Here is a 16,799-nt window from a genome sequence, read left to right on the forward strand (position 1 = left end):
AGCATCCAGGCAGCCCACATATTTTCCTAACTCCATAACACATAGCTCTCCTCTTTTTATTTAGGACAGCAGTACCATACGTCCAGACTTCAAAAAGAGAGGAATTTTCTCAGGAGACTAGTTAGCAGTTTAGAAAATACATATTTATCCATATATACATATGTAGTAATCACATCCCAATAGTCTAACTTCCGCAACAAATAGATTCAATTCAAAGAAAAGTAACACAGATCTTTTATATTTCAGTTTTAATAGAATTCATATTTCCAATTAGTGCAATTAAAGACAAATCTGAATGGATGTATTTAAATATTATTTAAAAGAATTGTAAAAGTGGACTTCATACAGGATTATTCAAAAAAATATATTACTTAAATCATTTCTCACCAATACTCTGAGACATAATTTATGTAATTAAATATTTAATTCATACTTATATGGAATATTAACCATATAAGAAAATAATATAATAAAAATAAAAGAATAGCATACTTTTCAATATTCTATTTAAATTGTGTGATTTAAGCATTGTTTTAAAACATTTCAAATTACTCTATACACAAAGATAAACCAAGAAAGACTTCGTTGTACAGAAGGACACAACTAATCAATTATTTCTGTAAAATCTCAGATGAGATTTTCATCTTAATACAGCAAAAAATTAGATGCTTCCCCTCTTTGTACAGTTAGTATGATTCCAGGCACTTTTTCCTTCAAGTTGCATTTATATTCTTAAGCAATGCCTATCAGGGAGAAGAAGAAAAATGTCATTTATAATCTGGTTTTTAATGTACTTAAAAATATGTATAGTTTTAATATAGTCATATTTTATTTTATTTTGCTTAAAGAATCTGCGGGCTCAATGCATAATCTAATCCTGAGAATATAGGCTAATGTGTGTGTGGAAGGGAAAAGGGTCAATCAGTACTTTTAGATACTTTCAATTATGGCTTCCCCACTAAAGTGTTAGGATATCTAAATAAACTGAAAAATGAACTTGGCATCACCTAAATAACTTATAAATATTCCTAAAACGTAGTAATCTGTAACTCTGTGTTTCTAATACCTTGTTAAATAAATAATGAGAAACACATACTCCTATAGAGGAAATCACTAAACCTCTAAACTTTACAGTTTCCAAGGGGCGTATTTATCAGCTCTGTCTTCCATGAATCTCGTCTCAGGGGAAGTTAGCTGGTAGGCAATATTTTGTATTATAGCACAGTACTTGTTTTTTGAGAACTTTTGCAGTTAATATGTTGTTTTGGACTTTATGTTTATTTACTCATTCACATTAAATATGCTAAAACCAAGAAAGATAAATGTGGCTTGATTTAGGTAATTTCAACAGCTTAATGAATTTTCTTTATTTGTTCATGTTTTACATTATTCACAAGGTTTGAGATAGATTGAGAGTAATTAATTCAAGTACCTTGCCATTGAATGCTAAAATGATCTAGCTCATTTTCTTAATCTAAAAAAGAGAATTTTTAAAATTTAGCAACTAAAAATATGCAGAATTAAGAGTGCCCATTATTATTAATTTATCATCACTATTTATTTATTTAAATGTTTATTTATTTTTCAGAGAGAGACAGAGTGTGAGAGGGGGAGGGGGAGGGAGAAAGGGAAACACAGAATCCAAAGCAGGCTCAAGACTACGAGCTGTCAGCACAGAGCCCGATGCAGGGCTCGAACTCAAGAACTGCGAGATAATGATCTGAGTCAAAGTCGGAGGCTCAACAGACTGAGCCACCCAGGAGCCCCTATAATTGCTTTTTAAAGAAGAATAAAAATAGCAATGCAAGTCAGGATTGTCTTAGTAACTGGCACAACAAACCTGTGAGATGAGTTACTTGGGGTAGATTAAGTCACATAGGCCAGATGGAGATATATATAGATACTTCTAGACTACATGTATCCCATGACTTCCATTTCTACCCTCACAAGCTATGAAACTAGTTTCTTTAAAGGGACTTGTCCGTGGTGCTGAAATACTGACCCCAGCCCCCGCCCCCTCCCCCAAACAGGTTGGCTTTGATCTGCACTGGGAAAGAATTACTGAGTAGAAAGATCTCTGCAAAAAATGAATGTCTTTCAGTCTCTTGTATACAGTCTACTTTTGTAAATATTATAATTTTCATCAGATTTATTTAGGTTATCCGAATACTTTATTACCCTAGGGCTCTTAGGGTAATTTAGCCAGAATGAAAATTCTGACTTACCATTTCAGTCTGGCAAAGTATATGCTAGAGCAGATGATGATTACATGGTTATGTTTTTGATCCCTTGCTTTTTCTTTTATTCTTCCAATACTTTCTCTCTTCTCCTTACCTATCTTGCATAAACCAAAAGTTTAGGACCCAGTGCAACTTTTATTATATCTTTTGACCAGCTGAAAAGAAAATAGAGCTTTAAATAGTTTTGTTCATCTAATGTCTACCTGCATTAAGGCTTCTGCACAAAGATAATATAACCACAAAGGTTGAAATATTTTTAAAAAATCACTCAGGGGGCACCTGGGTGGCTCAGTCGGTAAGTGTCCAACTTCAGCTTGTCATGATCTCACCGTTAATGAGTTCGAGCCCCACGTCGGGCTCTGTGCTGACAGCTCAGAGCCTGGAGTCTGCTTCAGATTCTGAGTCTCCCTCTCTCTCTGCTCCTCCCCCACTCATGCTCTGTCTCTCTCTCCAAAATAAATAAACATTAAAAAAAAAAATTTAAAATCACTCAGGACTGGTAAGGCTACCAAAAAGCTGTTTACCTTACTTAATTTAATCACTGTTGAGGGCATTTGTAATGAACTCAATAAAGCAGTCTGTGCATTTAGACCAAGCTTTAACACTAAGTAAAAAATCCACAGCTTAAGTTCATTATGTGTTGCTAACATCAGCTATCTGGCTTTTTCAATTGTTCAACATTTCTTAAGAAAGTTAGCCTGTCAAACAGAATAAGAAAAATAAATAAATACATACTCCTAGGCCAGGTCTTGTCTGTGAGCACTGGGGACTCGCTGCCAACCTTGTAAGCAATCTAGCACATCTCTTGTAATCTAGGAAAACATTTAAAGGTCAATTATGTATATAGTTACTACAAGTGTCGGGAAAACCATGTTATTATTGTCACTGATTAATAATGAGAGCTACAATTTAATAAGCACCCAACACAACAAATGTTTAACCGGGGTCTTTTCATGAATTCTCCTCCTAACACAATCAGGGAGATGTTACTGTTGTCTCACTTAAGAGTCAAAGATGAAAACCCAGCATCCAAATGTCAAGAATCTATCTCATAACCAGCGAGCAGCCTGAGTCCAAAGAGCAAGATGTCCCCACTGTGCCGTGGGATCACTCAGTCTGCTTTGATTCCGGTGTGATTCATTTCCCCAAGTCATTGAACACAAGCAGTTTTGAAAAAAATTATAACAACTCTGACTCAACAACCTGAGTAAAATTGAATATTCCTCGAGATGGCCAATCTAGTGAAGAAGAAGCAAAATGCTTAAAATCCATTTACCTAAAAAGGGAAGTTTAGGTTCAGAAAGGAATTTAAAAACAGCTGAATTAGCTCACGTGATCATGATGTAGGCAGTTTCAATGACAGCATTTAAAATATTACGTTTGAAATGACTATTAACTTCAGTAACTTAAGTGTCCAAAAGAATTCATTAGAGCAACCCTTAAAACACTATGCTACCATTGTTGAGAACAATGGATCACTCGTTGTATAAATGATACAATATGAAACTGTTTAAAATAACTTAAGAGGAAATTCTGACTTCCCTTTCACCGTCATCCTATTTTTGTGTTTCATTTATATGACAAAGCACTTTATGCCAAGGAATTTGAAAAACGATAAAAGGTTTAAATCTCTGACAAACGTTTCATCCAGTAAGGAAATCTGGCTATTTTCAGATTTGGATCTAGTCCCAATTATGAAGTTCCGTTCCTTACGCTGTCAACGACACACACACAAACGTTACTTAAGTACTGTCAGTGTTATAAATAGCATCTCATACAATGTTTAGTCTATTTCCAGCTACAGAGAGTGGAAGTTTAAAATTACATGCATTTATTGCTGGATACAGACTTTTTCTAAAAGAAAAAAAAAAAACTATCCAAACTACTTACAAGCTGGCGTTGAACAATCTCTGGTATTGTAATAGAGTCGATGGAAATGTATGCTACATTCATCTGAAAATGTGATTGGCCCTATAGGAAAAGAAAAGAACATTTATGATAAACATAGGCATGTTTTCCAAACAGATTTGCTAGCATTTATGGGTAGAGATATTACAACTGTAGCTTAACATCCTTCCATGCCCTTAAAAGAACTTGTCTGGAAGCACTTCTCCTTATCTTGGCTCTGTGGGAGGCAGTACATTGTGATCTGTGAAAAATCATCTAAATTCACTATCAATTCTCAACATTTCACGCAATGGAACCTTCAGTTTCTAAAGAACTCTTTAGAATAACTAAGAGAGAAAAGCTCTAGACAGAAAAAAAAAATCTCTAGAAAGCAAATCAAGAGGATGTGAAAAATAAAAAATAAATATCTTTGGTCCCCTCTTTCTGTTCTTCAGTTTTTTAATTTTTTTAAATACTTATTTATTTTTGAGAGAGGGAGACAGACTGTGAGCAGGGGAGGGGCAGAGAGACAGGGAGACACAGAATCTAAAGCAGGCTCCAGGCCTGAGCTGTGAGCACAGAGCCAGATGCGGGGCTCAAACTCACGGACCGGGAGATCATGACCCGAGCCAAAGTCGGATGCTTAACTGACTGAGTGCCACTCAGGCACCCCTCTTCAATTTTTTATTTAATAGGAACTAATGTTTATATGCAGAGAGCCTTATTCCATTTTCTAATTATAGTAATTTGTGTCTTATTAGTGTCAAGGACTATTGTAAAGTGAATAGGGCTTGAGACTTCCTTTTTATTGCCACAAATCCCAGACAGTCCCCACCAAAATTCACCTCTGTATCTGGAGTCTGGCGTTCTGGAAGTGGTAGAAGGACCCACAGTGGCATGAACAGAGTACCTGGACACAATACTGGGAAATTCCTTACACTTGCTGGGGCTCAGGGGGGTCTTGGCTTGATATGCAAAACCATTGTTCTGAAGTTGACTAACGAACATGGCTGCTGGCTTCGGTTAAGTGGGGAAAACTGTATCTTCCCCAGCTTATAGGCCTGAGATGTAAACCAAGGAAAGGTAGCTGGGACGATTAGGAATGGCCAGGCAAGAGGAATGGTCAGGATGGGGGTGCTTGGTTCAAAACAATTTAGTGGTTTGCTAGAAATGGAGGCACAGGATGCTTTCCAATGATCTCACAAAGTTGATATGAAGAACAAAACAATATCATGGAAGAGTATTTCATGCTTAAGGTATGGTGTACGAAAGCCCATCTTTCCCCTAGACAAAAAAACCTCTATTGCCCCCATCAGCTGGAGAGCCTGGTCTAAATTCCTTACATTCTCTTTGGGACCCTTCACAGAATGACTCTAGCCTACATTTTCAGCCATAGTTTTACCCAGTGGCCACACACGCCTTTACCTAACCATACCCCACAGTGCACCCACACCGTCTACCTGTCCTGCCCCCAAACTACCATGTTCTCAAAGAATTCCTTGTGACCAGAATGCTTCTCTCATCCAGGAAAGTACCATTCATTCCTTAGAGCCCAACGTAAATACAGTGTCGACTACAAGCCTATCCTGCTGGTTCTTGGCAAAATTACTCACTTTCTGTGTATCCCTAAAACTGTATTTACACTTCTATTGCCTACCAAGATCGGGATTATATTACCATTAATACAAGTTAATGGCATTTGTCCACTCCCTAACTGGACTGCTGAGATTCTTACAGACATTTCTCTTCAAATGCCAAGTGCCTAACACAGTAATTTGCACACAATCTTTTTATTTAATTGAGTCACTGGTAAATTTTGTGCTTACCTGTGAAATGCTTTATTAATTTGTCTTTCAAGCTCGAATCTTTTAGGAACATTTCTGCAAAGAAAAAAAAAAGTTTTAGGATTTGTGGGAGGCGTTTCCATCATGAAAAACATCCTTACAAATGGCCTATAACGACAGGCACCTGACTCATGAACTCACAGTGGGTCATGCAGCCGATTCCAAGTCTGTATCGCTAGCCCTGACGGTTCCCTGGGGGCTCCAGACCTCCCCCGGGGCTACCCGCTTGCCCCTACCACTCTATCCAGGAAACGTACAGGCCTCTCAAAAGTACACAGCCAGACCTGAACGTCTGATTTCCCTGCTGTCCCAGACTCGCATCTCCCCCACACTCCCTGGTCTCCTACCTGGCATCACTCTTTACTCTTGGCTCGGGCCAGATATCAAGAAGACATGCTTGACTTTCCTCTTTCCCTCTCTGCTATACACGATCCATTACTTGATTTCATATATTCCACCTCCAAAAATGATCTGAGACCCATACACCTGTTTCCTCTCATTACCACGAGACTGGTCCAAGCCGTCATACTTTCATGACTGTACCCGGCCAACAGCCTCCTGATGGGTCTTCTCCGTCCCCCAACCCACTCTCCCCATTACAGCTGGAACAAATGAACGGAAATGGGCTCCAGGCCAGGATATTCTCCCACTTAAAGGGCTTTGCACTTTAGTTTTTTTTTTTTAACTTTTATTTTAGTTATTCATTTATTTATTTATTTTGAGAGTGAGAGAAAGCACGAGCACGGGAGGGGCAGAGAGACAGTCAGAATCCCAAGCAGGCTCTGTGCTGCCAGTGCAGAGCCGGATGCAGGGCTGGAGCACACGAATCACGACCTGAGCCCAAGTCGGACGCTTAACCGACTGAGCCACCCAGGCGCCCCAAGGGCTTGGCACTTTAAATAAGTGAAAATAAAAACTCAAAGTGCATCCCACCCTTCACCTTGTATTCCCTATAAATACACCGCCCAGACAATGCTATTTATAAAAACAGTTGGGGGAGTATGCGCCACTCTTCTAGAGGAAAAGAAAACCGACACGTTAAAAAATCTTGAACCTGATGTTTGTTGGCAGTGGCAGATTTAAACCTTCAATGTTCTTATAACTGAGTCCTGTGCGCGTCGAACATCAAATGAGTCTAATATCAGGGGGCGCGAATGCTTGTCACCTCCCTATAAGTGAGTCGGAACGACCACGCTGATTTGTGTGGCCTTGTTGAGACAGGCACTGTAAAACGAAGACTCGGGAATTCTAACGCCCTTTACATCCTACAGTTAATGAGGGCTGTGAGAGCCCCTCCTTGCCTGGGCGGCTCCCTGCTCCCCGCAGCCCTGTGTAAGCCCAGAACAGCATTGTCAGGGCGGTAGGCTTGCGGCTGGATTGGAGCTCCCCTCCCCCTGACAACAAACATCTACACTTTATGACCGATCCAAACTAATCCAGAAAAACAAAGCAACCCTGACGATGTAAATATCTCTTTATATAAATATCTCGGTTGTCTCATCCATTAGAGTCCAGCTTGAACATGGGTCCTTCCTCCATATCTCTCTGCAACCTCTCAGCCAATTGCTGAGCCAATTGGCTCCTGTGGTGTCAATACTCCACGTTTTATCTGGCAAAGCAGCTCCCCTGGCCCTTTCTGAAAGCTGAGCCGGCCGAATGCAGAAAGACCACTTTGGCGAAAGCGTGTTCGAAGATCAGAGTAAGTCTAGTTCCAAACGTATTTTCCACTATAATTTTAGTATTTAGACCTGGCACGACGGTGACATTCGGGTTTAAAATACATTTTAATTTTTTTTAAGTTTACTTATTTTTGAGAGAGAGAGACAGAGTGCCAGTGGGGGAGGGGCAGAGAGAGGGGGAGACACAGAATCCGAAGCAGGCTGCAGGCTCCGAGCTGTCGGCACGGGGCTGGAACCCACGGACCACGAGATCATGACCTGAGCCGAAGTCAGACGCTCAACCGACTGAGCCACCCAGGCGCCCCGGAAAGGTACACATTTTAAATAAATTACCCCCCTTGTACACCCCCCCTGCACAATTTCTAACTTCTATAAAGGAAATTGTCACATTCCGATTAGCATAATAGTGAACTGTGGACATGTCTGGCTCCAAGCAATATTGTGGGCTTTTATGTTTGTAAGTTTATTTATTTATTTTGAGAGAAAGACGGAGAGGGCAAGCAGGGGAGGGGCAGAGAGAGAGAGAGAGAGAATCCCAAGTAGGCTCTGCACTGTCAGCGTGGAGCCAGACGCAGGGCTCAAACCCACAAACTGTGAGATCATGACCTGAGCAGAAACCAAGAGTCAGACCCTTAAGTGACTGAACCACCCAGGCACCCCTATTTTGTACCTATGTCTAATGATATAATATATAATTATGAAAAACAATTATGAGAAGTTTAACCAATACAAATGCCTATGTCAAAAATCAATGCATTACTGGATTATGTGAAACACTGAATAAAAACTTGTGGTTGGTATATTTATTTGCAGCCCCCCACGGGCAGCACACATCAGTCTCACTAGGCCCACCTTCAAGACACTAAGTGATGTCTGTTGCCTAAACTGACCCTGTTATCAGCGCCAGTAAAGAAAAGGCCCAAAGCAAGGAAGAGGGTGGAAACCAAGAGTCAGACACTGGACCAACCCAGCCACCCATGCGCCCTCGTGGGCTTCTTAAGGAAAGGGACGATGTCTTGTTCATGTGTTATCACCTGCAGGATGTACAATAGTGCCTTGCGGACGGAACATCTAGGAAATGTTTAAGGAATTAAAAGCTGAGAGGATGACCCCTCGAGGAGGTTGTTACCTTTGGAATGAAAACAATCAATGCTTTGCTTGAGCTCAGACAGGTCACCAAGAGAAACCATACTTTTAATACACTGGAATTGTCATTTCAAAGTACAAACATAACATAGGAACACATAGCAGGTTGACTTAAAGGAAACAGAGAAGTGATCATTAAGTTGACACCCCAAGTGATAAGCGAGAGATGTCTAGGTAAGAAGCGACGGGACGAACGCCCCAGAACAACAACAAAGAAAGGAGATCTCCAGTAAGATGAAGACTGACAGGTGTCTCCTAGCTGACGAGCGGAGCCCAGGGGAGCGGTGGGCAGGAACAGAGAACAGAGGGCCAGCCAGCACCCGGGCAAAGGTGGTGAAAAAGGGGAAATCATGCCTTTCCAGTTCCTGTATTTCTGAGGCTTTAACATCTGAAGCCTTGCTGGCCCCGGAGAGATGGCCCCTCTCGGAGCTGGCCAGCGATTCCTGGAGAAAGGAAAGCCCGAGCACACCTTTCATCTGCAAACCAACCAATCCACAGCCCAGGCCCCTACTACCTGCCTCATCCAGTCCTCACACTCAAGGCCAATATTCCCCCGCCCTCATTCCCCAGGGCCAGGAACCAAACAGGTACATACCGCCCTACACTCCGGAGCCCGCCGAAATCATTTCAACTGGCCGGTCCTAAGCCAGCTCACCTTGCCCCTCCTGAAGAAACCACCCCGCTCCCGACCAAACCTGGTGCTTCCCCGTCTGACCCTAGGGGCCTGCTGTGACCCGGTTTCTAGGGAACTGTGAGCAAAACTTCTTCCTTCACGACAGTCATTTCCAGGTCTTGCCATGCCCGACTGAAAACAAATCCCGCGTACATCTCAAAACACGAGCAGTGGTGGATACAGGCATACCTTGAAAATATTCCAGGTTCGGTTTCAGACCACCCCAGTAAAGCAAGCCAAGTTAATCTCTGCCTTCCCAGTGCCTACGAAGGTTATGTTTATATTATACTGTAGTCTGTTAAGTGTGCGATAGCATTACGTCTCTTTTTTTTTTAAAGTACATCTTGGGGCGCCTGGGTGGCTCTGTCGGTTAAGCGTTCGACTTCAGCTCAGGTCATGATCTCACAGTTCGTGAGTTCGAGCCCCGCGTTGGGCTCTGTGCTGACAGCTCAGAGTCTGGAGCCTGCTTTGGATTCTGCATCTCCCTCCTCCCCTGCTTATGTGCACTCTCTCTCTCTCTCTCAAAAATAGATAAACATAAAACAAATTTTTTGGTAATAAATAAAAATTTAAAAAGTACATACCTTAGGGGTACCTAGGTGGCTCAGTCGATTGAGCATCTAACTCCTAGTTTCGGCTCAGGCTATGATCTCAAGGTTCTTGAGTTTGAGCCCCACCTCAGACTCTGTACTGGTGATGATGTGGGCCTGCTTAGGATTCTTTCTCTCTCCTTCTCTGCCCCTCCCCCGTGCTTGCTCTCTCTCTCTCTCTCTCTCTCTCTCTCTCTCTCTGTCTCTCTCTCTCAAAATAAATAAACTTTTTAAAAAAAGTACATATCTTGGGGCGCCTGGGTGGCTCAGTCGGTTAAACATCCAACTTTGGCTCAGATCATGATTTCATGGTCTGGGGGTTCGAGCCCCATGTTGGGCTCTGTGCTGACAGTTCAGAGCCTGGAGCCTGTTTCGGATTCTGTGTCTCCCTCTCTCTCTGCCCCTCCCCTGTTCATGCTCTGTCTCTCTCTGTCTCAAAAATAAGTAAACTTTTTAAAAAAGTACATATCTTGGGGCGCCTGGGTGGCTCAGTCGATTAAACATCCAACTTCAGCTCGGGTCATGATCTCACAGTTGGTGGGTTCGAGCCCGATAGTATTTTGTCCACGGCAGAACTCCTTTGAAAACTGGATTCAATTTTCTCAAATCCTGCCACTGCTCTATCAGCAAAGTGTATGTAATATTCTGAATCCGTGACTGTCAGTTCAACAGAATTCACAGCATCTTCACCAGGAGGAGTAGGTTCCGTCCTAAGAAACTACTTTTCTTGGCTCATCCGTGCGAAGCAGCTCCTGATCCATAAAAGTCTGATCGTGACGTGGCAGCAATCCCGTCACGTGTTCAGGCTCCACTTCTGGCTCTAGTTCTCATGCTGTTTCCATCACACCTGCACTTGCTTCCTCCCTGAAGTCCGCAACCCCGTAATGTCATCCATGAGGGTTGGAAGCAACTGCTCCCAAAACGCTTGTCCCTAGTGATATTTTGACCTCTTCCCGTGCGTCACGAATGTTCTTAATGGCATCTAGAACGGTGAGTCCTTTCCAGAAAGGTTTCCGATATGCTCACCCAGATCCATCACAGGAGTCACTGTTTGGCAGCTATGGTCTTGTGAAATGTACTGCTTAAATGATAAGCCTTGAAAGTCCAAATTACTTCTTGACCCATGGGCTGCGGAACGGATGTTGTGTTAGCAGACATGCTAACGACATTAATGTCATTCTACGTCTCCATCAGAGCTCTTGGGTGACCAGGTGCATTGTCAATGAGCGGTAATATCTTGAAAGGAAATCTTTTTTCTGAGCAGTAAGGAGATCTCAGCAATGGGCTTAAAATATTCGGCAAACCAGGTTGTAAAAAGATGTGCTGTCATCCAGGCTTTGTTCCATTTGTAGAACACAGGCACAGGAGATTTAGCATAACTCTTAAGGGCCCTAGGATTTGTGGAATAGTAAATGAGCGCTGGCTTCCATTTAGAGTCACCAGCTGCATTAGCCCTAACCAGAGAATCAGCCTGTCCTTTGAAGCTCTGAAGGCAGACGTTGACTCCTCTCCAGCTATGAAAGTCCTAGATGGCATCTCCTTCCAATAGAAGGCTGTTTCATCTGTATGGAAGTTCCGTTGTTTAGTGTAGCGACTTACATTAATGATCTCAGCTACACCTCCTGGATAACTGGCCAAAGCTTCTACATCAGCCCTTGCTACTCAGCTTTGCACTTTTTTATTATGCCGACGGCTTCTCTCCTTGAGCCTCAGGAGCCAACCTCTGCCCGCCTCCAACTTTTCTTCTGCGGTCTCTCAGCGTCCGTGGAATCGAAGAGAGTTCGGGACCTTGTTCCGGTTTAGGCTTTGGCTTAAGGGAATCTCGTGGCTGGTCTGATCTTCTCTCCAGGTCATTGAAACTTTCCCCATGTCAGCAATAAGGCTGTTTTGCTTTCGTATCATTTATGCGTTCGCTGGAGTAACACTTGTCATTTCCTTCAAGAACTTCTCCTTGGCATTCGCAACTTGGCTAAGTGTTTGGTGCCACAGGCCGAGCTTTGGGTCTGTCTTGCCTTCCTCACCAAGCTGAAGAGTTTCCAGCTTTTGATTGAGAGACATGTGACACTCCTTTCACTTGAACACTAAGAGGCCACGGCAGGATTATTAATTGGCCTAATTTCCAATACTGTAGTGTCTGGGGAATGGGGACACCCGAGGAGAGGGGCCAGCAGTGGTCTCATAAGCGGCCCCTCCCCACTGCTCTGGCCTCACGTAGCCTTGCCTTACTTCCCTTGTCACCGCACTGTCTCCTGGCCTCCCCACCGCCCCCCCACCCGTGTCCCCCAGGGGCTGAGGTAGAGCTGGGCTGCGGGAAGCGGCCAAAACAATGTTTCCCCAGAGTGGGCTCCTTCAAAACCAGTTCTGTGAGCTGCAAATAAAGAATAAATGCTAGATTTTGAAAAGAGAGAGAAAGAGAGAGAGAGAGAGAGAGGGCAAGAGAGCAGGGGAGGGGCAGAGAAAGAGGGAGAGAATCCCGAGCGGACTCCGAGCTGTCAGCGGCTAGCCTGAGGAGGGGCTCGATCTTACAACCACAAGATCATGACCTGAGCTCAAGTTATGAGCCAGAGGCACAACGGACTGAGCCAGTAGGCGCCATCTTGGACTTCTGTACCTTGGGGACTCTCGTGACCTCTATCTGTGTTGACTAGTTTTTTCCCCCTCCTTCCTTCATCCCCTCCCTGGGCGTCTAAGTAGCCAGAGATCTGAGTTTCCAGTGCTGATTTGGGAGCCTGGCCTCGGGAAGGTGCGAGTTAACGACAGCCACCTCGGCCGGCTCAAGACTGCGTGTGCCTCAAGCATTCCCGGAGGCCAGCTAGAAGAGGGAAGCAAAGCGGGGCTCCCCGAGCCCGGTCAGGCTGTGTCTGCGTGTTCAGGCAGGGTTCTTGCTCAGTTCTCAAAGCCGGGTCAGACCCAGGAGGAGGGGCTTCCAGGGCGGGAACCGTGCGCCAGGCCCGGGTCCGCGGAGGCCGACCCGCGGGGTTTCGGCCGCTGCACCTGCCTCCGGAAAGGGCCTCCCTCGCCGGGTCACGCCGGTTCCTTCGAGAGACGGGGTTTTTTGCTACTTAAGTCTCGACAAGGCGAAGTCTAATAAACTCCTTACCTGCTTCCTTGAGAACCAGTCATGTGCAGAGACGGTCCGGTCCCTGCCCTGCTGAACTCCGGTGTCCCGGAGCGGGCAGCCCCCGAGCACCCAGGGTCAGAGCGCACGTCCGGCCGCGACGGGGACCGCTTACCTGTGTTCCGGGTGGCCCTGGACGCGGGGAGAAACGGCCACGGCTGGGGTTCCTGGTCCGTGGCACGGGCTCCTCCGCGACCCCGGGGCCTCGCCTGGGCCCCGGGCAGGGACAACGCCAGCGCGAGCAGGAGGAGCAGGGGCAGCAGGGCGCCAGGCTTAGCGGGCCGCATGTCTGCGCGCCGGGACGTCCCGAGGGGCGGGTCCCGAGGCAGGTGTGTGCGCGCCGGGAGCCGGGGTGTCCGCGACCCTGGGCGGGGGCGGCGTCCAGCTGGGGCCGCGCGGGAACTCGGCCTGCGGGAGCCGACACCTGTGCGCCTCCGGGTCGTGGGACGGGGACGCGGGGCGGGGCGGAGGCTGGGGGGTGCGCAGGATGGTCCCAGGGGACGAGGGCGAGTCCCGGCGCACTCCGCGACAGACGCGAGCCTCGGACTCGGCTGGTCTTCGCGACCTCGGACACCGGGTCTCGGCTCACGGAACCCGCAACTTCCAGGTCGGGACGCGGCCGCCCGGGGCTGCGGGGTGCGGGGTGCACGGGGCGCCAGAGGCCGGCAGTGCCTGGAGGTGCGACCCAGCCGGTGCGGGAGGCGCGACCTGCCGGGGGCGGCCCGGCCCGGGCGCTAAGTATCCTCCGGGCGGCTGCGGGGGCGGGGCCGCCACCTGGGAGGGCGGCGCCGGGCCCGCCCACCGCCCACGCCAGGCAGCCCCGGCTCCCCCCGGGGGTTCCCCCAGGACTCCCGGCTGGAGTGCTCCCACGGACGAGGTCATCGGGGTTTACCCGCGAGCGCAAGGCCGCAGCCGGCTCGATTTTTTTTTTCTTTTTTTTTTTAAGATCGAGAACTCTCCAAATGTTTCGTCCGATGCCAACAATACAGAGACGAGATTGAGTCCACCCGCTCCGATTAAAGTGGGCATCACTGATCAAACTGTGCCGTGAAAATAATCCCAAGGGCGAGCCAACAATTTTTCTAGACCTGGTATTAACAAGCCGTCCCGGGAGCTGGGGCAACATAGCAGGCTCTTCAAGAGCCCTGCAAATGGAACTTTACAGAGAAGGATGTTATACAGGTGAATCGCTTTACTATTGTTAAGCCTAAGAACCCGGTATTCCCGAAGAAAGCATAATGGCAGAGGAGAACGTCTTCCACCATGGGAGACACAGAAAAGCAACCTTGGGAAAAGTACACCGAAAGAGACTCAGATGGCCCTAGTTAGGTGGAATAAGTTCTTCCTTACAGCTTTTCCAGGTGAAACGAGAAATCACTGGGCGCTCACGGACATTGAGAAGCATTTCAAAATTTTACTATGCTAGGGAGTTAGCCACCACTATGAAAAGCAGGAAAGATACAAGGTGAAGAAACGCTAGTGGACTTGATGCAGAAATAACCGTGAGAAATGGACTCGAAATCAACTAGCAGGGAGAGGAAGAAACCAAACAAACCTGGAAGCTAGATTATTGCTCAACGTATACTAACACTACAGGAAGTCACCAGTCTGATGAACTTTTCAGAGCCTGACGCTTGGAGCTCAACTTTTTGCTCAGTCCTTAGCCCTGTGACCTCGAGCAAACTGTTTCGCCTCCATTTTCTCTCTGACAAAGTGAAGAGATTGAACTCTCAGGGGTTCTCAGACTGCAAGTAGCATGTGGAAGGAGCATCCGCTGTATGCCTGTGAAGACTGCAGTTCTGGTACCCCCAGGGCTCACGGTTCCACCTCAGAGGTGCCCAGTGAATCTGCGTTTTCAAGGACTCTGGGTAGCTTGGAAGTAATTGGTCCTCGAAACCCACTTTTATTCATTCATCGAAAATCATCTGAATGCAGACTCTAGGCCAGGCACAGTGGAAACACTGAAGCTACCTGCGTGGGCAAAATACACAACCTCGTTGTCTTTGTGAAACATCTAGCCTCATGTTTCTGTTTCCCTAAAGTAATGGTTTCATCGTAGACTATCAGGTTGTGTATAGCTAAATTAAATTATCACTTGTTTTTTCTTGAGTTTACTGTTTATCCTTGACTATTTCTTCTTACTGCCCCAGTTTATGCTACTTGCCTACCTCTTGCTAATTAGTTCGGAAGCAGCTTTAAGTGTTCATGTAGATATTATCTCAGTAACATATGGTAACTTTTTAAAAAAATTTTAATGTTTTACTTATTTTTGAGAGAGAGAGAGCGTGTGTGTGTGTGTGTGTGTGTGAGTGGGAGAGGGGCAGAGCGAGAGGGAGACACAGAATCCGAAGTAGACCCCAGGCTCTGAGCTGTCAGTGCAGAGCCCGACAGGGGCCTTGAACCCACGAATCGTGAGATAATGACCTGAGCCAAAGTCGGATGCTTAACCGACTGAGCCACCCAGGCGCCCCGCTGACTTATTTTTTAATAGACTTTTTAAAGAGCAGTTTCAGATTCACAGCAACATTGAGAAGATACACACACATTCCAGATCATTCTTGTCCCCTGCCCTCCCCCACATACACAGCCTCCTCCATTATCAACATCTCCAACTAGGGTGGTACATTGTTATAACTGATGAACCTACATTGATAGATCATTATCACTCAGAGTGCTGGTTTTGCATTACTGTTCCCTCTTGGTGCGATATGTTCTGTGGATGGGACAAATGTATTATGACATGTTATCTACCACTATAGTATTATTATATGTAGTAGTTTCACTGCCCTAAACATCCTCTTGGTCTGTCTCTCCATCCTTCCCTCTCCCACGTCCAACCCTGGCAACCACTCATCTTTATCCTGTCACCATATTTTTGCCTTTTCCAGAATATCATATAGTTGGAATCATATAGTATATAGCATTCTCGATTCTATTCTTACCAAATTTCAATTATAGAATACGGTGTTATGATCCATATTCACTACATTATACATTAAATCCTCAGACTTCATCTTGTAGCTGAAAGTTTGTACCCTTTTTACCAACCTTTCCCTATTTCCCTCACCCCCAGTCCCTGGCAACCAATTTTCTACTGTTTCTACGAGGGACTTTTTTTTAAATCCACACATACGTGATTCCGTGCAGTATTTGTCTTTCTCTGGCTTGTTTCATCATGCCATCCATGACCATGACCATCCACGTCATCACTAACAGCAGAACTCCTCTCTTTGTCATAGATGCATAATAGTCCATTGTGTGTATCTTCTTTATCTGTTCACCTGTTGATGGATGCTTCAGATGTTCCCATATCTTGGCTTTTGGGAATAATGCTACAGTAAACATGGGAAGTGCAGATACCTCGTCGGTATCCTGTTTTCATTTCCTTTGGATACACACCCAGAAGTGAGATTGCTGGATCACAGGGTAGTTCTGTTTTCCACAGTGGCTGCACCAAGTCACATGCCCACCAACAGTGCACAAAGGCTCCCTTTTCTCCACATCCTCATCAACACTTGTTATCTCTTGTTTTTTTTGATCAGAGCCATACTGACAGGTATGAAGTGATATCTCATTGTGGTTTTGATTTGCATTTGCCTGAAGATTGGTAACTGACATTGAG

At 45.3% G+C, this 16,799-nt stretch overlaps 1 protein-coding gene across 1 annotated transcript; it reads right to left on the minus strand.

The window, feature by feature from the left end:
* Positions 1-309: 309 nt before the first annotated feature.
* Positions 310-13,899, minus strand: ALKAL1 (ALK and LTK ligand 1). Its single transcript, XM_019435258.2, has 5 exons — positions 13,293-13,899; positions 5,954-6,007; positions 4,131-4,211; positions 2,976-3,052; positions 310-743 (listed from the first exon to the last, which is right to left on the minus strand). Exons 1-5 carry the CDS (start codon positions 13,462-13,464, stop codon positions 714-716), a joined length of 414 nt encoding a protein of 137 aa, XP_019290803.2. The 5' UTR covers positions 13,465-13,899; the 3' UTR covers positions 310-713.
* Positions 13,900-16,799: the final 2,900 nt, after the last annotated feature.

This window comes from Panthera pardus, unplaced genomic scaffold (genome assembly GCF_024362965.1).
Source record: "Panthera pardus isolate Hobbes unplaced genomic scaffold, ASM2436296v1 HiC_scaffold_7, whole genome shotgun sequence".
NCBI lineage: Eukaryota > Metazoa > Chordata > Mammalia > Carnivora > Felidae > Panthera > Panthera pardus.

Coding starts and splice junctions, on each gene's coding strand:
- ALKAL1 (XM_019435258.2), bottom strand. CDS start 13,464: ATGCGGCCCGCTAAGCCTGGCGCCCTGCTGCCCCTGCTCCTCCTGCTC. Junction 3,053..4,130: donor AGATTGTTCAACGCCAGCTT/GTAAGTAGTTTG, acceptor ATGTTTTCCTAG/ATTACAAGAGATGTGCTAGA. Junction 744..2,975: donor AGACAAGACCTGGCCTAGGA/GTATGTATTTAT, acceptor TCTCCCTGATAG/GCATTGCTTAAGAATATAAA.